The sequence below is a fragment of the Bufo gargarizans genome, chromosome 2, assembly GCF_014858855.1.
Source record: "Bufo gargarizans isolate SCDJY-AF-19 chromosome 2, ASM1485885v1, whole genome shotgun sequence".
In the NCBI taxonomy this organism is placed as follows: domain Eukaryota; kingdom Metazoa; phylum Chordata; class Amphibia; order Anura; family Bufonidae; genus Bufo; species Bufo gargarizans.
In genome coordinates, this window is record NC_058081.1 from 498,349,607 (window position 1) to 498,373,447 (window position 23,841).

General features: G+C 41.3%; 1 protein-coding gene across 1 annotated transcript in view; it reads right to left on the minus strand.

The window, feature by feature from the left end:
• Nucleotides 1-23,841, minus strand: part of SLC13A4 (solute carrier family 13 member 4) — a 46,243-nt gene that overhangs the window by 11,496 nt on the left and 10,906 nt on the right. The window contains exons 3-6 of the mRNA XM_044277472.1: nucleotides 17,741-17,877; nucleotides 14,959-15,097; nucleotides 11,834-11,914; nucleotides 11,563-11,750 (exon numbers count right to left, since the gene is read on the minus strand). Coding sequence (XP_044133407.1) covers nucleotides 11,563-11,750; nucleotides 11,834-11,914; nucleotides 14,959-15,097; nucleotides 17,741-17,877 — 545 coding nt within the window. The remainder of the gene's footprint in view (nucleotides 1-11,562; nucleotides 11,751-11,833; nucleotides 11,915-14,958; nucleotides 15,098-17,740; nucleotides 17,878-23,841) is intronic.

Consider the following 23,841-nt stretch of genomic DNA (forward strand, 5'->3'; position numbering starts at 1 on the left):
TAGTGGTGTAGAACACTGTGCCTTGCAACAATACGCATAGGAAGTCTGTGGAGTGAAATTATACTGTGAGTCAGTATGACATGCAGATGACAGGTGTCACTCTTAGAATCACTGCACACTTCACTTATTTGGGCAGTCACGGGGCCAAAACTGACTAAATAAAGCAAGCATGAACTCAGCCTTACAGGTCAATGGTAGCGCCAAGAAGAAGCGCATTCCTTTTACATCGTCGTCAGCTGATTCCACGTAGATGTCTATAGAACCTGTTCTAGTAAACGCTTATACAAGTAGAGCCCCCTGACAGAGTGGAGAGGGTGTCAGCAGTAAGTTTGTGTTGACGTCACTGATTATTTTGCCCTTCCTCTGATCCGTCAGAACAATAACCCACAAAAAACGGATCCTGTCTGTGGAGCATCCGCCTTCACTCGGTCAGCATTTGGTCAGTAATCCGTCAGTATTGCTAAAGCCAAAAACAACAGGAGTGGATCCAAAACAGAGATGACAAGTGAATGGAATATTTGCATGTCTTCTGTGTTTTATACCCACTTATTTAAAATAAGCCTCAGTCTGTACAGGTTTCACAGCAGGCGGCGGGTAATGAAATGTCCTTGCGGCGGTACCTGTACCCGTCCTCATCACATCCGTTATCTGCCGAGCTCAATCTGATCGCAGTCTTCCTGCCAATATCCATCCAGAGGCTGCTTGCTGGGGCTTGTGGTTCTCCGCTACAGCTTCCCCGCCTGTTTGTATCTGAACGCAGGCAGCGCTTACAGGGTTAAGGGAAGGAGTTCCTGCGCAGTGACGGGCATGCTGTTAACCCTTTAAGAACTGCCTGCGCTCAGATACAAACAGGCAGGGAAGCTGCAGCAGAGAACCACAAGCCCCAGCAAGCAGCCTCTGGGCGGATATTGGCAGGAAGGCTGCAATCAAATTGAGCTTGGCAGACAACGGATGTGATGAGGGACATTTCATTACCCACCGCCTGCCATTGTGCACTGAGGGATCACAATCTGCAGCCATCAATGGCTTCATATTTTAAAAAAATACCCCCGCTTTATGGACGCAGTGTGCTATGAAATGCACCCAGTGAAAGTTCTCCATCCTCCCAGTTCATACACTCCCTCCCACTGATTGCAGAGCAGCAGCCGGAGCAGACGACGTTATTCAGTCGTGGATTACAGGCGCCCTCTAGTGTACACGTGACCACATTACAAGCCTTTTATTCATTCTCATTCTGGAGATAAGGTAGTTTTTTTTGTCTGTTCCTTCCCGGGGCTTATGTAAATGCATTAATCGGTTCAGGTGAGCCTTATCGGCGATAAATCCACCTCCAGTGCGGTGTGACAGCTGCACATTCATTTCCCATCCTGCTCACTTTCAGCAGCAGCATAGCTGTCATGTGTCCTCTATCCAGTGGCGTCTCTAGCTTTCAATTTTTTTTTGGGGGGGGGGGGGGCACACTGGGGGCCAGAACAAAAGTAGGGGGGGCAGCTATAACAACGATACATTTACACAAGTACGCTTAGAAATGCTGCAATACTTTACCCAATACCTAAAACCGCAACAGGGAAGAAAAGTCCTGCTGTCTGTGGTTTAAAATAAAAAATCACTCAGATTTCAACATGTCCTAGTTGCCTGTGGATGATACTTTTATAGGGAGGGGGATCTGTGGATGACACTGCTATACGGGGGATCTGTGGATGACACATACCGTATATAGCATCTTATGCTATATGTGTCATCCACAGATCAACCCCATGACAGTATCATCCCCTTTTCCCCCTCCATAACAGTGTCATCCACAGACCCCCCTCCCTATAACAGTGTCATCCACAGACCCCCTCCCTATAACAGTGTCATCCACAGACCCCCCCTCCCTATGACAGTGTCATCCACAGACCCCCCTCCCTATGACAGTGTCATCCACAGACCCCCCTCCCTATGACAGTGTCATCCACAGATCCCCCTCCCTATAACAGTGTCATCCACAGATCCCCCTCCCTATAACAGTGTCATCCACAGATCCCCCTCCCTATAACAGTGTCATCCACAGATCCCCCTCCCTATAACAGTGTCATCCACAGATCACCCTCCCTATAACAGTGTCATCCACAGATCCCCCTCCCTATAAAAGTGTCATCCACAGATCTCCCTCCCGCCGCTCACAGTGTACATTTGACATTTCTAAACTGTAATCCATATCCTGCAGTAACTTTAACTTTAAATCAGGATTCAGCGGCCGCTCATCTCTACTAGTACCTGAACCTTACACCACTCGGCTAGCTTCGGTAACAGGGCCAGGCTACAGCCTACAGGCACTGCCTGTTAGTTGTTACCGAGCGAGTGCCGATTTCTACAAGTCAGAGCATACAGATCACAGTTTAGAAGAAATTGTACACTCCTGGGAGCGGTCCAGACCAGTGGCGGATCCAGAGCCTGGTCTCGGGAGGGGCACTTCCAGATTAATTTCTGTCCGCCGCCACAGAACAAGGGTGCTTATAGAACAGACTACACAGTGTAGAGGTATACTGTACACTGTGTGGCACAGTGTAGAGGTATACTGTACACTGTGTGGCACAGTGTAGAGGTATACTGTACACTGTGTGGCACAGTGTAGAGGTATACTGTACACTGTGTGGCACAGTGTAGAGGTATACTGTACACTGTGTGGCACAGTGTAGAGGTATACTGTACACTGTGTGGCACAGTGTAGAGGTATACTGTACACTGTGTGGCACAGTGTAGAGGTATACTGTATATTGTGTGGCACAGTGTAGAGGTATACTGTATATTGTGTGGCACAGTGTAGAGGTATACTGTATATTGTGTGGCACAGTGTAGCGGTATACTGTATATTGTGTGGCACAGTGTAGCGGTATACTGTACATTGTGTGGCACAGTGTAGCGGTATACTGTACATTGTGTGGCACAGTGTAGCGGTATACTGTACATTGTGTGGCACAGTGTAGCGGTATACTGTACATTGTGTGGCACAGTGTAGCGGTATACTGTACACTGTGTGGCACAGTGTAGCGGTATACTGTATATTGTGTGGCACAGTGTAGAGGTATACTGTATATTGTGTGGCACAGTGTAGCGGTATACTGTATATTGTGTGGCAAATTGTAGGCTATATGTGTATAACATAAACATATTTCACATGAAAACTTACAATTACTTGGCTTGGCCCTTGGGGATCTCGGACACCACTTCCACACTTTGGCCGGGGGCTCGGCAGGGCTGATGTGCTTTATCCTAATGAGAAAGATTTCATAATAAGGATTTGGAGAAGGGGAAGAGGGGTCACAGAGCAGGGAGAGGCTGGTGCTGCTACTAGGAGGTCATACAATGGGGGAGTAATAAAGCTCACCATAATGCCCCCCCCCCAGTAGAAATAATGCGACAATGCAAAAAATACCCCCTTGTAATGCCCCCAGTTGAGCTAATGTCCCCATAATGTGCCAGTATAAAATTCCCCTATATAGTGCCCCCAGTAAATGCCCCCATAGTGCTCCTCTCCCCCCTTCCTCCTAGTGCACCCCATAATGTACCAGTATAAAATGCCCCATATATAGTGCCACAGTAGATGCCCTCAGTGTCCTCCCTAATTTGCAAGTATACAATACCCCTTCTTAGTGCCCCCCGTAGATGACTCCATAGTACTCCTCTCCCCCCTTCCCCATAGTACCCACCATAATGTGTCCCAGTATAAAATGATACTGTACAGAGCCCCCCATATAAAATACCCCTTCTTTGTGGCCTCAGTAGATGCCCCTATAGTGCCCACCAATAATGTGCCAGTAATAAGTGCCCCCAATAACGTGCCAGTAATAAGTGCCCCCAATAACGTGCCAGTAACAAGAGCCCCCCATCACGTGCCAGTAATAAGAGCCCCACATCATGTGCTAGTAACAAAAGCCCCCCAATGTGCCAGTAATAAGAGCCCAGCCCCCCATCACGTGCCAGTAATAAGAGCCCCCCAATGTTCCAGTAACAAGAGCCCCCTATCATGTGCCAGTAATAAGCCCCCATCACGTGCCAGTAATAAGCCCCCCCATCATGTGCCAATAATAAGCCCCCCCCATCATGTGCCAGTAATAAGCCCCCCATCATGTGCCAGTAATAAGCCCCCCCTTCATGTGCCAGTAATAAGCCCCCCCTTCATGTGCCAGTAATAAGCCCTCCCAATGTGCCAGTAACAAGAGCCCCCCTAAGTTGCCTGTAAAACTATTGTAAAAACAAAACAAAAAACATTTATACTTACCTCCATGTCAGCGATGCGATGCAGGCCTGTTCCGGCCTGTGTCCCGCGCTGTATGGCTCAGGCGGCGCGATGACGTCATCGCGCCGCCTGAGCCGGCCTAGTGCCTGCAGTCTATAAGAGGAAGGGGAAGGGACACGCCTCTCCCTCCCCTTCCCCGCCGCAGCACAGGAAGATGACTATTGAGATGAGCGCTATGTCCCACTGTCACATGTAATTGGGAGGGAAAACACCAGAATGCACACAGAAGGGAATTGACCAGAGTCTAGGCCTTAAAGCTAAGGAAGAGGGATGGTGACCTCCTAGGAATCTCTAGACCTCTCCCTGAGTCCTGCCAGCTTAGTAGACCCAGAAGGTGGTAATACTCATACACCGGAACCTTAGCCCTGGAGACCCTGGAATCACTAGAAATGGTGGCAGGGAATGAGACTACTGGTTCCTTCCCAGATGAAGGAACCAGCGTCTCCCTGAGGCCTAGAACATTGTTTCCAAACCAGTGTGCCTCCAGCTGTTGCAAAACTACAACTCCCATCATGCCCAGACAGCCTTTGGCTGTGCGGGCATCCTGGGAGTTGTAGTTTTTCAACAGCTGGAGGCACACTGGTTGGGAAACACTGGCCTAGAAAACAACACACACAAGCAAACAACAAAATTCTAAACTGAATGCACTTATCTTTAACCTCTTAGGGACCCCCCCGTGTCGGCGATCGCAGCAAACCGCAGGTCAATTCAGACCTGCGGTTTGCGGCTTTTACCTGGTGCGACGGCGGTGCCATCGGGTCCCCATGGGGCTGTGGGGGGGACCCGATGGCATGGAAGTCAGCGCGATGCCTAAGGAAGGCGCTGCCTTCCGGTGAAGAGCCTGTGAGGTCCAGCCCCCTGGATCTCACAGGCCGGAAGCTGTATGAGTAATGCACACAGTATTACTCATACAGCCAATGCATTCCAATACAGAAGTATTGGAATGCATTGTAAAGGATTAGACCCCCAAAAGTTCAAGTCCCAAAGTGGGACAAAAAATTAAGTGAAAAAAAAGTTGAAAAAATAAAGTTTCCCCCCCCCAAAAAAATTTAAAGTTTCAAGTAAAAATAAACAAAACCGTAATTTTCCCCAAATAAAGTTAAAAAAAAAAATGGTAAAAATTAGGGGGGAAAAGAAGTATACATATTAGGTATCGCCGCATCCGTATCGACCGGCTCTATAAACATATCACATGACCTAACCCCTCAGATGAAGACCGTAAAAAATAAAAACTGTGCTAAATAAACCTGTCATCTCATCCAGCAAAAATCATACCCTACCCAAGGTAATTGCCCAAAAACAGAAAAAATTATGGCTCTCAGACTATGGAAACACTAAAAGATGATTTTTTTGGCTTCAAAAATGAAATCATTGTGTAAAAATTCCATAAAAAAATAAAAAAGTATACATATTAGGTATCGCCGCATCCGTGACAACCTGGTCTATAAAAATATCACATGATCTAACCTGTCAGATGAATTTTGTAAATAATAAAAAAATAAAAACTGAGCCATTTCTTGTTCTCTTGCCTCACAAAAAGTGTAATATAGAGCAACCAAAAATCATATGTTCCCTAAACTAGTACCAACAATACTACCACCCTATCCCGTTTCTAAAATGGGGCCACTTTTTTGGAGTTTCTACTCTAGGGGTGTGCTAAAAACTGTGCTAAATAAACCTGTCATCTCATCCAGCAAAAATCATACCCTACCCAAGGTAATTGCCCAAAAACAGAAAAAATTATGGCTCTCAGACTATGGAAACACTAAAAGATGATTTTTTTGGCTTCAAAAATGAAATCATTGTGTAAAAATTCCATAAAAAAATAAAAAAGTATACATATTAGGTATCGCCGCATCCGTGACAACCTGGTCTATAAAAATATCACATGATCTAACCTGTCAGATGAATTTTGTAAATAATAAAAAAATAAAAACTGAGCCATTTCTTGTTCTCTTGCCTCACAAAAAGTGTAATATAGAGCAACCAAAAATCATATGTTCCCTAAACTAGTACCAACAATACTACCACCCTATCCCGTTTCTAAAATGGGGCCACTTTTTTGGAGTTTCTACTCTAGGGGTGCATCGGGGGGCTTCAAATGGGACATGGTGTAAAAAACAAAAACAGTCAGGTAAAATCTGCCTTCCAAAAACCGTATGGCATTCCTTTCCTTCTGCGCCCTGCCGTGTGCCGTACAGCGGTTTATGACCACATATGGGGTGTTTCTGTAAACTACAGAATCAGGGCCATAAATATTGAGTTTGGTTTGGCTGTTAACCCTTGCTTTGTAACTGGAATTTTTTTTATTAAAATGGAAAATCTGCCCAAAAAGTGAAATTTTGAAATTGTGTCTCTATTTTCCATTAATTCTTGTGGAACACCTAAAGGGTTAACGACGTTTGTAAAATCAGTTTTGAATACCTTGAGGGGTGTAGTTTATAGAATGGGGTCATTTTTGGGTGGTTTCTATTATTTAAGCCTCGCAAAGTGACTTCAGACCTGAACTAGTCCCTAAAAATTGGGTTTTTGAAAATTTCTGAAAAATTTCAAGATTTGCTTCTAAACTTCTAAGCCTTGTAACATCCCCAAAATATAAAATATAATTTTCAAAATGATCCAAACATGATGTAGACATATGGGGAATGTAAAGTAATAATTATTTTTGGAGGTATTACTATGTATTATAGAAGTAGAGAAATTGAAACGTGGAAATTTGCCAATTTTTTTTACAAATTTTTGGTAAATTTGGTAAATTTTATAGTTAACAATGAATTTTTTTTCTTCATTTTACCAGTGTCATGAAGTACAATATATGATGAAAAAACAATCTCAGAATGGCCTGGATAAGTCAAAGAGTTTTAAAGTTATCAGCACTTAAAGTGACACTGGTCAGATTTGCAAAAAATTGCCTGGTCCTTAAGGTGAAATAGGGCTGAGTCCTTAAGGGGTTAAAGAAGAATGGAGGAGCTGGAGATCCAAAGGAAAAACACTCCAGCTTAACCGACACTAAGCAGTAAATATCAACCGCATGGTAAGCAGTGTGAGTCAGGACTAAATAGAGCCTCAGTAATGACCACAATCTGCACCTGACGAGAGGTGTGGTCATTACAAAACAACAACACATCAAGGTGAGAACAGAGAGACTGTCAGATAACCTCACGTGCCGCCAATTTCTCAGATATTCTCATCTCTGTCATTGGAGGGACCGTGACACCCACTTAGTGATGGTTGTGGCCACTTCAAACTTCTGTATATATCATGTCAATATATTGCTGTGTAAACTGTAAATTCATTATAACAGGCTGTTTTAGAGGAGAGTGTCTTTACATCTATTCACCCCTAGGCGGTGCTGGCACCACTTTTATATATATCAGAGGGTTTGCTAATACAGGGGAGAACAGGAGAACAGTAGAAGAACGGGAAGGAAGCTAGTTATGTGTGAGGAGGTGTGGAGCAGCACCTGTCCAGGATGTAGCTGCCATTTTAGCCCTTTGGCTGTGGCCAGGCTGAGGGAGCATGGAAACCAGCCTTACAGCTACCTAGCACAGACCAGAGTTGCTTATGGATATAGAGTGAGTCTAGTGGAGATAGAAGCAGCATTAGCTCATGGGCTCCACAAGCACCAGTGACCGGGAGAAGCCTGGACACAACCGGACAACTATACGCGTGGTTGTGTATTGCCACATTCCTCTATGGACATTGTGGAACAGAGTTTAGGAAAGCATCCTGTACAAAGAATGGAGCAGAGGTTTTGCCTGCCTTTAGGGAGACCGCCCTGTGGATTTCTAATTACAAGTAAGAAGTTATTATATCCTGTACCTGGCTGCTAGAGTGTGGACATAGTGTAGACAGATATAAGAAGGTATCAGCATGTTTGCAATAAAAAAATTTCCCCAATGAAAGGATAATGGAATTCGATTCATACAGAAGAAAGTTTCCAATCACACATCAATTTGACACAAAAAATCGTGTTTCACATAAAAAATTTCACCACTACGTAATTCAGTCTATACAGCAAAAGGAGGTGTGCAGTCACCCATCCATTTTCCTAACAAAAGCCTGTTTTTACATTACAAAATTCACCAAAGAAAGGATAATGGAATTCGGTTCATACAGAAGAAAGTCTCCAATCACCCATCAATTTTACCAACAAAAGCCAGTTTCACATATTTTTTTTTTTACCACTGTGTAATTCAGTCTATATAGCAAAAGGATGTGTGTAGTCACTCATCAATTTTCCCAAAATAAGCCTGTTCCACATTAAAAATGTCATCAATGAAAGGTATAATGGAATTCGGTTCATACAGAAGAAAGTCTCCAATCACCCATCAATTTTCCCAAAATTGGCTTTAAAACAGATAACTGCACCGCTGAGCAGCAAATATATTTTTTCTTTTTCCACTAATACACGTCACAGATAACTGGACCGCTGAGCAGCAAATATATATTTTCTTTTTCCACTAATACACGTCACAGATAACTGGACCGCTGAGCAGCAAATATATATTTTCTTTTTACGATAATACACGTCACAGAAGGCTTTACCACAGATAACTGCACCGCTGACCTGAAATATATTTTTTCTTTTTACGGCAATACACGCCACAAAAGGCTTTAAAAGAAATACGGTAACTACACTCCTAAACAGCAAATATATTTTGGTTTTGCCACTAATACACAGCAAAAATGGCTTTAAAACAGATAGCAGCACCGCTGAGCGGCAAATATATTTTTTCTTTTTACGGTAATACACGCCACAAAAGGCTTTCAATCTTATAACTGCACAGCTGAACAGTAAATATATTTTTGGTTTGCCACTAATACACAGTAAAAATGGCTTTAAAACGGATAGCTGCACCACTGATCGGCAAATATATTTTTTCTTTTTACGGTATTATACCCCACAAAAGGCTTGTAAAATCATATAACTGCATTGCTGACCGGAAAATATATTTTTGGTTTGCCACTAATACACAGCAAAAATTGCTTTAAAACAAATAATTGCACCGCTGATCGGCAAATATATTTTTTGTTTTTACGGTAATACACGCCACAAAAGGCTTTTTAACATATACTGTAACTGCACCGCTGACCGGCAAATATATTTTTGGTTTGCCACTAATACACGACAAAAAGGACTGTAATTTTCGCACTTCACCACACAACGGCTAATAAGCCCCTTTTTTCCCACTAATAAAAGCCAAAAAATGCTTTAGAACATATAACTGCACCGCACAAGGGCAAATACAACGTAGAAATATTTCCTTGTACTAAACCCTGTTAATGGCTGTATCAAACAGCACGTACACCCTAATAAGAACGGTTTTCTGGAATTACAGAGCTGTATAAGGGCAATTTGGATCCCCAGTCAGTGCAGCAAGGTGTAATAGGATTATTCCTATTACCCAGGCTGTCACCTCCTCTCAGAACCCATTTCAACATAAACGCTGTGGAAGGATTCCTCCCTATCCTATCCCTACACCTTGAATTATCTTTGAATGCACTATTAAATCGCTTTTTCTGAACAATTAAATAGTTTTTTCTAACACTGTCCATCTCTCCTTGCATTCAGTACACGGCTAATGTAAATGGCTGAATCTAACATGTCTGTTGCCATTTATACAGCTATGACATCACAGGGCTGGCTGGCTGCTGATTGGCTGCATGCATGCATGTCAATCTGGGAGATCCCGCCTTACCAGAGTTCCTTTCTCCATGCCCTCACACGTGCAGCAGCCATCTTAGGAAAAAATGTGGTTCGTTACCACGAAGCACGAGAAAATTTGCATTCGGTGCAAATCAAATTTTTTCTGATATTCGGATCGAATTCCACTTCCTCAGCTTCGATTTGCTCATCTCTAGCTATATTATAGTAGCTATATTATTATACACAGGGGGAAGTTTTATTGTAATTATATATGTACCTGGGTGTAGTATTATAGTAGTTATATTATTTTACAAAGGGGCAGGATTCTAGTAGTTTTGTCCTCGTACATAGGAGGCAGTCTTATATTAGTTCTATTTTTGTACATATGGGGCGGTGTTATAGTAGTTAAATTCTTGACAAAGCAGCAGTATTATAGTAGCTCTATTCTGGTGCAAAGAGCAGTACTATAGTAGTTATATTATTGTAGAAAGGGTTAAAGGGATTCTGTCATCAGGTTTGGGGCTATAGAGATACGGACATGCACGGCTAGATCGCCGCTAGCATGTCCGCAATATATGTGTCCTATAGGGCTGTCTGGTTTTAATTTCTTTAAAAAAGGATTTTATAGATATGTAAATGAGTGTTGAATGTGTCCAAGAGGCCGTACTAACCTTCCTTGTGCCCAGCCACACCTGCCTGTGAAGGAGCCTAGCACCGCCTATGTCTCCTCCTTTCATCAACGATAGATAGCCGTAATCTCGAGATGTGCGAGCTCGTGTATGCGCAGTTCTTTCCCTGAGGCTGATGCCAGCACAGGGAAGGAACACTATACCGGCACTGCGCATGCACGAGCTCGCGCATCGCGAAATTATGGCTATCTATCGTTGATGAAAGGAGGAGACATAGGCAGTGCTGGGCTGTTTCACAGGCAGGCGTAGCTGGGCATGGCTGGGCACAAGAAAGGTTAGTACGGCCCCTTGGACACATTCAACACTCATTTACATATCTATAAAATCCTTTTTTAAAGAAATTAAAACCAGACAGCCCTATAGGACACATATATTGCGAACATGCTAACGGCGATCTAGCCGTGCATGTCTGTATCTCTATAGCCCCAAACCTGATGACAGAATCCCTTTAATATTATAGCAGTTATATTCTTGTACATAGGGCCAGCATTTTAGTGGTTATATTCTTGTATATAACATGTAGTACTATAGTACTTATGTTCCTGCACATAGGGGGCAGTACTATAACAGTTATATTCTAGTACATAGGGCCAGCATTTTAGTGGTTATATTCTTGTACATAGGGAACAGTATTATAGAAGTTATATTCTTGTACATAGAGCATAGAATTATATTAGTTAAATCCTTGTGCATAGGGGGTAGTGTTATAGTACGACTTAGGCCTGCTTATCAGGCTGAAACATGTCAGAAACAGTACTTTTTTTGACTACATATGTCTGACTTTGGATTATACTGGATTTCTCATTCTCCTTTCTGCAAGTTCATGAGCTTAGCATATTCAGCTATTTCCTTGTAACGGGTGGGTGAACTATACTAGACTATCGCTTTTGTAGTTACATTCTTGGAAATAGATGGCATAGAGGACATCTCTAAGTTCTTACTTCTTGAAGTGCTCCAGAAAGATAAGGCTGGTGGAAGTCCCAATAATTGTGGTGAGGCCTCCGATGGTTGCTGCATAGGAGATGCTTAGTGACAGACATTTGCAGACCATATGGTCATGTTTAGATCTGTATTTTCCTTGTTCCTTTGGATCTTTCGACTCAGTGGAAGGAAGAACCAGAATCTGGGTCTAGAAAGGATAATTATTATTCTACCTTAAATAAAAGTTATTGCATCATACATTGTAGGCACTCCCTGGCAGTGTTATCTTACCTGAGGAAGAGATTGGCCATTAGTAGGGGGCTTCACAATTCTCATAGGGTTGGCTATCATATGAACGCCATTGAGATTCTGCTGGTGGAAAGACATATAACAAGATCAACCACCATAGCTGTGAAATCCTCAACAGCCACCCTCCCTTGCTGTGATTTCTTCTCAGTGTATAGAGTTCCCCCTCAAGAGGTCCTCATCTATAGTAAGCTCAGTAGATAGATCATAGATCCCAAATCTACTCTTCTAGGGCTGTGAAGTACCCTTAGATTAGAACTTAAATTCCTGACTATTTCAAAATTCTTGATGAAACACACAAACAGCTGGTAAGGTGAAATTGTACCTTGCTTTGTATAAGTTTGCTGAGGTCCTTTGCTGTTGCCCTAGGATAAAAAAAAAGTTTGGCATCATAGTCAATCAATTGTCCTGGCTATATATAAGTAATCTCATGCATTTTACAGTTTTTATGCTCCCATAACTGCACCACCAACTTTCCTATCTATGTGTAAAATTGGTGTATTTATGGGCTACTTGGCTTGCCATTCAATTATATTTTTGTATTGACCTAGAGTACAACATATTTAAAAATAGTCTGGATTAAAATCTCCTACCATGTATCTGGTTCTTATGCAGACCAGACACTAGTTTGATGCTCCATGTCAAGTTTATTAATATCCTTTAAAAAATGAACATTATTTCACAATACATATTTGTGAACCAGCAGGGACTAACCACAGTTGCTCACCACCCTGCTGACAACCTCATAACAGTAGTAATGGGCAATAGTACAGAAAATGACCACAAGGGTACTCCTCCTGAGGAAGCGAACACATGCGAAACGCGCGTTGAGGAGTGCCATCACCCAGCTTTCATCTCTAGTTCCCTTGGTATGTTGCCCTACATGTTATTTGCAGCGCATGGCTAGTAGACTTGGTTGATCTTTGCTATGATTGTGTTGCTTTGACTATCCTATGGCATATGTACCCTGGCATTCATACTTTAAAAATCTGTGACCTTTTGTACCCGCTTTGGGACTTATTCACAACATCTATTGTGGTCATATTCTGTACTATTGCCCATTACTACTGTTATGTGGTTGTCAGCAGGGTGGTGAGCAACTGTGGTTAGTCCCTGCTGGTTCACAAATATGTATTGTGAAATAATGTTCATTTTTTAAAGGATATTAATAAGTTTGACATTTTATTATTCATACTCGGTGTGTTACGCACTCCTTTCTTGATGTGATATATTGTATATTTTGGGAGTGTACCATTCAATTGAGACCGTTGGTTATTCAACTAGTTTGATGCTGCCTGATGTTTACAGACTAAGGGCTCATTCCCACGACCGTGTGTGCCCCATGCCAGTGCTGTGGACCACAAATTGCTGTCCGCAATACATGGGCATCAGCCGTGTGAATCGCGTATTGAGACAAAAGCCCATTCACTTGAATGGGTCCGCTATATGCAATATACAGCAAAAGATAGGACATGCCCTATATTTTGCGGTGTGGATGCATTGACCAAAAATCCCACGAAAGTGCTTCCGAGTGCTTCCAATATGTGCCTCCGCTCCTCACTGTGCCGTATCTTGAGGATTATAGACCTATTCAAGTCAGTGGGTCCACATTCGTTATACGGGATTCACACAACTGGTGCCTGTATATTGCGAAACCTCTGTTTACGGTCCGAAAAAAAGGGCAGGGACGGCCTACAGTCATGTGAATGGACATTAAAAACAACCTGTGTGTAGTCTTATCCTTCAGTCAAGTAGTGTCCCCACCCAGCTTCTTGCTAGCCTCCTCTTGAGCACCATAAAGATATCTGTGGTCAGTGCAAGTCCTTGGAATTCACACAAAGCATGTGTGTTCCTGAGGGGATGTCTAAGATTTCTTGAGAAAAAGAGAAAGGGAGAAGAAACAGGCTAGAGAATTGGGAGTGTTAGAGCATGGTCAGGATCAGGGAAAACCCACTGAGATCTGAACCTGCAGCTCCACAAACATTAAACCTCTCCAGGTCCACAGATACATCACTAAAATATTTCTGGTATGAAACTGCTAACATACTAAAGACCTTTTATGATTCGGACTGAGGTTTCTCATTATTAAACATTCAGTGTGATTCATCTCATGGATTCCACTTACTCCTCGTTGATGAATATGAGTTCAATTGATGGTTGGTTTTGTTTCTCCTTTCCACCTGCAAAGCCAAAATTATTTCAGAGAATGTTATATAAGGTCCAGACATATTAAGTGAAAGTTTTAGTTGTCATGTTGGTCTTCACTTATTACTGGGGAACATCTCAATTGATGGCTCTTCTGGGCTGCAACTTTGCTCTATGATAAATAAAAACTGGGTGTGGATGTGCATGCGGTTTTAAGACTTTGTTGTGCTTTTAACAAGGATGTGTTTGTAAGTAGAATAAACCCTTTTTATATTTACGGAGGCTGGCAATACTTCACCATTGTGGCGAATCCTTGATCCCTACAGGAGAGTCTGGAAGAGGAGAGACGCTTTCCTGGGGAGCTGGATGGTGTTTTCAATGTCCGATGAAAACTAGCCCGTTGTGATTGACGAGGAGATTCATATTGATGTACTGCAGAGCGGTCTGTTTGACTTTATTGCTTTTAAAGTGTGAGACTTACCCACGTCACAGTTTGGACTGCAGCGGTGAAATATATAACGACGTATCGTAGTTGTTTTCTAATTTTTACGGCAACTTTGTTCTATATGAAGCAACATACTCATAATATAAAAAAGAGTTGAGGTACAAAGTGCAAACTCTGTCATTAGTCACTTCCAAACCTGTAGGCCCCATCACTGTCTGCTATTTATTTTGGTTTGGATCATATCTGTTCTATACAGATATTTCTAGCATTTGGGAATAGTATCCTTGGTGCATTAGGATAGTAAAATGGTTAAAAGTAATCTGAGATGCTCAAGGGTGGTTATAGGTTAATATTCCGGGAGCTCTAGGGTAGGTTAGAGGTGAAAAACGAATGTTCCTGGTGGTCTATGGTAGTAAAGGGGTTAATGGCATTATCCGTAAAGGTGGAGGACAATAAAAGGCAAAACTTATGGGTGACCTTTCTGCTGTGCGTTTTCATGTGCAGTAGAGCCATTGACCACCATCCCCTCATGCTCCTCATCAGCGCTTGTCAGCTGCTGCAGAACTGCGTCAGCAATAGGCATCACCATGGCGGTGGATGATGTATTTGAGAGCCACATGGAGAGCAAAGCAGTGCAGCACATGAAGCACATTAGGAGCCTGGAGAGAAAACACATGTGATAGAGACATTTAGACATAGTAGTTATATTCTTGTACAAAGGTACGATTATAGAAGTTAGTCCTGTATACAGAAGTATTATAGTAGTTATATTCTTGTACATAGGAGGCAGTATTATAGTAGTTATATTCCTGTATACAGGGACAGTATTATAGTACTTATATTCTTGTACATAAGAAGCAGCATTATAGTAGTTATATTCCTGTATACAGGGAGAGTATTATAGTAGTTATATTCTTGTACATAAGAAGCAGCATGATAGTAGTTATATTACCGTATACAGGGACAGTACTAAAGTAGTTATATTCTTGTACATAAGCAGTATTATAGTAGCTATATTCCTATATACAGGGACAGTATTATAGTAGTTATATTCTTGTACATAAGAAGCAGTATTATAGTAGTTATATTCTTGTACATAAGAAGCAGTATTATAGTAGTTATATTCCTGTATACAGGGACATTATTATAGTAGTTATATTCTTATACATAGAGGCAGTATTATAGTAGTTATATTCTTGTATATAGGGGACAGTTTTATATTAGTTATATTCTTGTACATAGGAGGCAGTATTATAGTAGATATGGTCTTGTAAATAGGGTACAGTTTTATATTAGGTATATTCTTGGACATAGCAATCAGTATTATAGAAGTTATATTCTTGTACATAATGGGCAGTATTATAGTAGTTATATTCTTGTACATAGGAAGCAGTATTACAGTAGTTATATTCTTGTACATAGAAGGCAGTATTATAGTAGTTTTATTCTTGTACATAGGAGGCTGTGATATAGTAGTTATATTCTTGTACCTAGGAGCAGTATTAAAGTAGTTATATTCTTGTACATAGGAGGCTGTATTATAGTAGTTATATTCTTGTACATAGGAGGCTGTATTATAGTAGTTATATTCTTGTACCTAGGGGCAGTATTAGAGTAGTTATATTCTTGTACATAGGAGGCTGTATTATAGTAGTTATATTCCTGTACATAGGAGGCAGTATTATATCAGTTATATTCTTGTATATAGAGGCAGTTTTATAGTAGTTATTGTCTTGTAAATAGGGTACAGTTTTATATTAGGTATATTCTTGTACATAGCAGTTAGTATTATAGTAGTTATATTCTTGTACCTAGGGGCAGTATTATAGTAGTTATATTCTTGTACATAGGAGGCTGTATTATAGTAGTTATATTCTTGTACCTAGAGGAAGCATTATAGTAGTTATATTCTTGTATCTAGGGGCTGTATTATAGTAGTTATATTCTTGTACATAGGAGGCTGTATTATAGTAGTTATATTCTTGTACCTAGGGGCAGTATTAGAGTAGTTCTATTCTTGTACATAGAAGCATTATTATAGAAGTTATATTCCTGTACATAGGAGGCAGTTTTACAGAAATTATTTTCTTGTACATAGGAGGTTATATTCTTATATGTGGGGAGCAATACTGTAGTTTTCTTCTTGTACATTGGGGCATAGTTTTATAGTAGATAACTCACTGCCTACAAGAATGGTTAAAAAGAACATAAAATAAGGCTAATCTCTCTCTGTGTATAGAGATAGGCAGATGGGGTGAATGCTGGGTGAGGGTATGTATGTCACCTCCCGATACATCAGACAGCGGATGAGAATTGGCAAAACTTATGGATATGCGCAGTCACCAAAAAACCATCTGCGAGTCTCCCCAGAGTGTATTATAACATACACTAGACTGGACTGCTGTGATTATGCAGTCCAAGTTGTGCCAACCCTCAGCACCTTAACAAAACCAGGTGTGTTGGCTAACCTGGATAGATCTCGGGTGCCTAGTTCAACAAGGGGTCCATATCATTAGCCCAGATAAAGCACAGTGTCCTTAAAATTGACAACCAGAGTAGTACCAGGAGAACCCCTTCCACTGCTTGATTCAAGACTAACTGATCATTCCAAGCCCCCCTTATCTCTATACACTGAGAGAGGGATTAGCCTTATTTTATTTATTATTTATATCCTTAATAAAGTTTTGCTATGTTCTTTTTAACCGTTCTTCTAGGCAGTGAGTTATATTCAAATTAGGAACAGAAAATACACGTACCATCCATCTATGAGTAGTTATATTCTTGTTCATAGACACATCATAATAGTAATATTCGTGACCACAAAAGGCACTATTATAGCAGCTATATTTTTGAACATGGGTTAGTATTATAATAAAGCAGTTGTATAGTAGTTGTATTGTTGATACATACAGTAGAAGGCAAAATTATAGTAGTTATAACCATGTACATAGGAGGCAGTGTAATAGTAGATATATTGTTCATAGAGCGCAGTATTATAGTAGTTATATTCTTGTACATATACAATACAGTATTATAGTAGTTATAATTGCGTACATAGGGTGCAGTATTATAGTTATTTTCATGTACATATGAGGCAGTATTATAGTAATTATGGTCTTTTACACATGAGGCAGTATTATAGTAGTATATAAGATGCAGTTCTATGGTAGTTGGTTTTATGCATCTTACATCATATACAGTACATCAGTATATTACTGCTCTATATACACCTATGAATCCATTCCCCAAATCTACTCATTATGCAATTTTGATTGTATAGTGCCCTCTCCCCTTGCACATACATTCCCGGCTTTGCTCCAGATAACATGACCATCCTTAAGGCTATTCTCCTATGAAGATTCCATTTCTCCACTGAAGCTGCCAAGCAGATGACCCCCATGAGTAGAAGTGTTGTGTTCTTAAAATATTCTGCAGCCACCTGTAAGGAGAAATCATTACAGTTGGTTCACTGGCAATCGAAACAGACCTGAACATATGGTTTATTGACCTGCACATGTTCTTGGTTATTGCTGAACTGCAAGATCAATTAATGCAGCCCTAAACTTTAGATATAGTTTGGGCAGTAAATGTAACTAGTTTAACAGAGTGTTATATGCTAAAATAATTGCAAAAACTGCACTTACAAAAGTGTGCCGACTTTACATATCACACTATTTTTTTCCTGTAATCCCGCGTATCTGAACTCCAGGAATATAACAGAATTGTCAATCTCTATCTACTTTACAGCTGCTGTAAAGTGAGGTATTTCTGGTTTAGTGAGGCTATTATGCTGACATCCAGTGGTCAGTATGAATATTGCGGTATTCCAAAACTGATGTTTGTACACACTGGTCTTTAAAACTGACTTAAAAAGTGACTAACTGCCTGTCTATGACATTAGAATCAAGTTGCAGATGAGATTGCAGAGCCTTGGCAGTGGAATACAGTCCCGCTGATCCACATGTGTCGTCTAATCCCTATTGTCGAAGAATTCGAGATCTAGGCTGAGTTATCTGTGCACTTTCCTATGGATCATGAAGTTTTCTGACATCAGAAAACCATTACCTTGTACATAGAATCCTGTGATCGGTGAGAACAATAAATTTCATGTTTGCCAGTTAAAGTTTCCAAGAAGGTAGAAGAAAGAATGCGAGACCATATGTGAGCACATCCAGAAGAGTGTCCAAGTCTTTTCATGTATATGAAACTCAGCCATCATTAACACCAGAGACTCCAAAGTCTGTTATGGAGTCACTTGGCGGTGGAGTTGAGTTATGTAATTACATCCAAAACACACAATCCTCTGTAGTAGCAAAATAGTCATCTAATACCGACGACCATACTTTTTCAAGCCCCATCCCTTGTATGATTATTTTCATAGTTGCCTGACATCATCCCTTGCTTCTACAGAATGCTTTTTTTCAACCCCCTTCCCTCTCGGTTTTATGTCAAATAATGAAAAGTTATATAACTGTCTAATATACTTTGTGTTTCAATTTGTCATTATTTTCCAAATCTCTTCTTATGGTCATTGAATGCAACCATTTATTGATTCCATCCAGAGGCCAAAGACCAGCTCTGATCAAGTCTTGCTTAAGGCACACAGATCCTAAGGCCTAAGCTACACTGCGACTTTTTGTAGCACAATTGATTGATTTTAAAAGGGTTTTCCAAGGTTTTTCCTCAGCATAGGCCATCAGTATCTGATCGGTGGGAATCCAAGACCCGGCACCTCTGCTGATCAGCTTTTTGAAAAGGAACTTCTAGCAGCTCACCTAGCAGAGCGCCGTACATTTGATGGCGGTTGTGCTTGGTATTTCGCTCAGCCCCATTCACTTCAACGCAGCTGAGCTGTGCATAAGCCATGTGACAGATGAAGGGGTCATCACTGGCGTAGGAAGAGCTGAGAGAAGCACAGAAAAACTATAAGGGAAAAAAAAGAACACGTAAAAAAACAACTAAAAGTGGCCAAACTAGAGACCAAGAGATTAATTGCCAAAGAGAGTAAAACTAACCCTAATATGTTCTTCAATTGTTATAAAGTATAAATCCTTTAAAGAGCAATGAGGGGGGATTTGCAGAGAACGATGAGGAGAAAGCAAAGCTGTTAAATATTTTTCTCTCCAATGTATTCACTGAGGAAAATAAACTGTCAGATGAAATGCACAATGTAAAAATAAATTCCCCATTAAAAGTGCCCTGTCTGACCCAGGAAGAAGTACAACAGCGACTTAAAAATATTAAAATAGACAAATCGCCAGGACCAGATGGCATACACCCCGTATCCTAAGGGAATTAAGTAATGTCATAGCCAGACCCTTATTTCTGATATTTGCAAACTCTATACTGACAGGGAATGTCCCACAGGATTGGCGCATAGCAAATGTGGTGCCAATATTCAAAAAGGGTCCAAAAACAGAGCCTGGAAACTATAGGCCGGTAAGTTTAACATCTGTTGTGGGTAAACTGTTTGAAGGTTTTCTAAGAGATGCTATCTTGGAGGATCTTAATGAAAATAAGCAAATAACGCCATATCAGCATGGCTTCATGAGGGATTGGTCATGTCAGACTAATTTAATCCGTTTCTATGAGGAGGTAAGTTCTAGACTTGACAACGGCGAATCAATGGATGTCGTATATCTGGACTTCTCCAAAGCATTTGACACCGTACCACATAAAAGGTTAGTATATAAAATGAGAATGCTCGGACTGGGAGAAAACGTCTGTATGTGGGTGAGTGATAGTGATAGAAAACAGGGTGGTTATTAACGGTACACACTCAGATTGAGTCACTGTCACTAGTGGGGTACCTCAGGGGTCAGTATTGGGCCCTATTCTCTTCAATATATTTATTAATGATCTTGTAGAAGGCTTGCATAGTAAAATATACATTTTTGCAGATGACACTAAACTGTGTAAAGTAATTAACACTGAAAAGGACAGTATACTACTACAGAGGGATCTGGATAGATTGGAGGCTTGGGCAGATAAGTGGCAGATGAGGTTTAACACTGACAAATGTAAGATTATGCACATAGGAAGGAATAATGCAAGTCACCTGTACATACTAAATGGTAAAACACTCGGTAGCACTGACATGGAAAAGGATATAGGAATTTTAATAAACAGCAAATAAGCTGCAAAAACCAGTGTCAGGCAGCTGCTGCCAAGGCCAATAAGATATTGGGTTGCATCAAAAGGGGCATAGATGGCCATGATAAGAACATAGTTCTACCACTTTAACCACTTTACAAATCACTGATCAGACCAGGAGTACTATGTACAGTTCTGGGCTCCTGTGAACAAGGCAGACATAGCAGAGCTGGAGAGGGTCCAGAGGAGAGCAACTAAAGTAATAACTGGAATGGGGCAACTACAGTACTCTGAAAGATTATCAACATTAGGGTTATTCACTTTAGAAAAAAAGACGATTGAGGGGAGATCTAATTAATATGTGTAAATACCTGTATGGCTGGATGTAGGTCCGGAGATACTTTTAGTCCGGAGTCAATTTTCGTAGCACTCGTTAGTGCGGGGTGGATAGTGATTCTTCTTGCTCTACTTCGGAAAAAGGCGAGCGCCGCTCCGGCCGGCAGCTGACGTGCGCACGAAGGAGCGTGATGGTAAGGGAATCCGAAAGCGCAACGTGTGACGTCACAACTGTGGTACAGATACTTCCGAGGACCAAAAAACCAAACCAACGCGTTTCAAGGCCGGCGGGCCTCTTCGTCAGGGATGGTTGCTGTAGTCAGGCCTGTGAAGTAAATAGGAATCCAGTTCCCATGGTAACCGCTGTCCACTCCCACACTACTGTTTTTAGATCTGCTTGTTAGCAGAAGATATGCGGTACATCCCGGTCATTCAAAGCTACTATTACTTGTCTGTGAGGAATATGTTTTATTCAGGGGTGTTGTATTAGGGGTATTTTGTTATTATTGTTATGGTGATAAATTTTGTGCGCCCTTTCGTTTTTTATTTGGATTTATCTTACGCAGGTCACGTAGTACCAAGGTCTGGAATGCTGTAAAGGCATTCGAATATTCATTCAGAGGGTTAAAATGGGACTTGGGTTTAAGTCCTGTATGTATGAGAGTTTTTGATATGATATTCGGACCACTAACATTCGTTTGTTTGAGTAGGGAGGGGTAGGGAGTAACTCAGTTGGAACTTTGTTGGAATTAGTTGTATCACTAATCTTATTTTTACTTTTATTCTGGTATTTGGGACTGGTCACATTTTTTGAGTTTTTTGAGAAGGTAATTTGAATCCGCAGTGTCTTTTTTCTATATGAAGAATTTTTTTAAAGCAAGATTTCTCAGAAACTTTTTTACCCCTATGAAGGCATTGAAGGGGCAAAATTTGGCGGTAGGGGCAAAATTTGGCGGTAGGGGCAAATTTAAGGCCCTTCCCCAGAAGATACAGTTCATTTCCTTTTAGGTTGTAACTGCTAAGATTATGAATACCCTATCTATTATTTACACACTTTTCTGGATCCACATTTGGGGGCATCGAAAAGGTTAAACCCAATATAAGAGGCAGAGACTTTATTCAACAGATGTCGCGATGTGAGAGCAAGTGGATCTTCAGACTGAACAGCCTAGCCCCAAGGGGTTTAAATCAAGAACTGGAATTATTTGCTTTCTAACAATAATAACAAAATACCCCTAATACAACACCCCTGTATAAAACATATTCCTCACAGACAAGTAATAGTAGCTTTGAATGACCGGGATGTACCTCATATCTTCTGCTAACAAGCAGATCTAAAAACAGTAGTGTGGGAGTGGAAAGCGGTTACCATGGGAACCAGATTCCTATTTATTTCACAGGCCTGAGTACAGCAACCATCCCTGACGAAGAGGCCCGCCGGCCTCGAAACGCGTTGGGTTGTTTTTTTTGGTCCTCGGAAGTATCCGTACCACAGTTGTGACGTCACACGCTGCGCTTTCGGATTCCCTTATCATCACGCTCCTTCGTGCGCGCGTCAGCTGCCGGCCGGAGCGGCGTGTGCCTTTTTTGAAGTAGAGCAAGAAGAATCGCTATCCACCCGCACTAACGAGTGCTATGAAAATTGACTCCGGACTAAGAGTATCTCCGGACCTACATCCAGCCATACAGGTATTTATACATATTAATTAGATCTCCCCTCAGTCGTCTTTTTTCTAAAGTGAATAACCCTAATGTTGATAATCTTTCAGGGTACTGTAGTTGCCCCATTCCAGTTATTACTTTAGTTGCCCTCCTCTGGACCCTCTCCAGCTCTGCTATATCTGCCTTGTTCACAGGAGCCCAGAACTGTTCATAGTACTCCATTTGTGGTCTGATCAGTGATTTGTAAAGTGGTTAAAGTGGTAGAACTATGTTCTTATCATGGGCATCTATGCCCCTTTTGATGCAACCCATTATCTTATTGGCCTTGACAGCAGCTGCCTGACACTGGTTTTTGCAGCTTAGTTTGCTGTTTATTAAAACTCCTAGATCCTTTTCCATGTCAGTGTTACCGAGTGTTTTACCATTTAGTATGTACAGGTGACTTGCATTATTCCTTCCTATGTGCATAACTTTACATCTGCCACTTATCTGCCCAAGCCTCCAATCTATCCAGATCCCTCTGTCGGAGCGGCGCGCGCCTTTTTTGAAGTAGAGTAAGAAGAATCGCTATCCACCCCGCACTAACGAGTGCTACGAAAATTGACTCCGTACTAAGAGTATCTCCGGACCTACATCCAGCCATACAGGTATTCCATTACTCAATTGTGCCCCATTTCTCTTTTTTTCCAGCGCTGATACCTCACTTTTATATTTGAAATATATTTATTTTGTGGATCGCGGCAACCGTTATCTTTCAGGTAGTTCAGCTGTTCACGGAGAAGGGACATACTGTGACAGCGCAGATACTACCACTCAATTTTACACATAATATGTATAAATATATCAGGGGTCAGTACAGAGATCTATCCCATCATCTATTTATCCCCAGGACTGTGACTGTGACGAGGGTACATCCTCTGCGTCTGGTGGAAAGAAGGTTTGTACACAAACATAGAAGAGGATTCTTTACGGTAAGAGCAGTGAGACTATGATACTCTCTGCCTGAGGAGGTGGTGATGGTGAGTACAATAAAGGAATTCAAGAGGGGCCCGGATGTATTTCTGGAGCGTAATAATATTACAGGCTATAGCTACTAGAGAGGGGTCGTTGATCCGAGGAGTTATTCTGATTGCCTGATTGGAGTCGGGAAGGAATTTTTTATTCCCCTAAAGTGGGGAAAATTGTCTTCTACCTCACTGTTTTTTTTTTTGCCTTCCTTTGGATCAACTTGCAGGATAACAGGCCGAACTGGACGGACAAATGTCTTTTTTCGGCCTTATGTACTATGTTACTATATAGAAGCTGCAGCGCT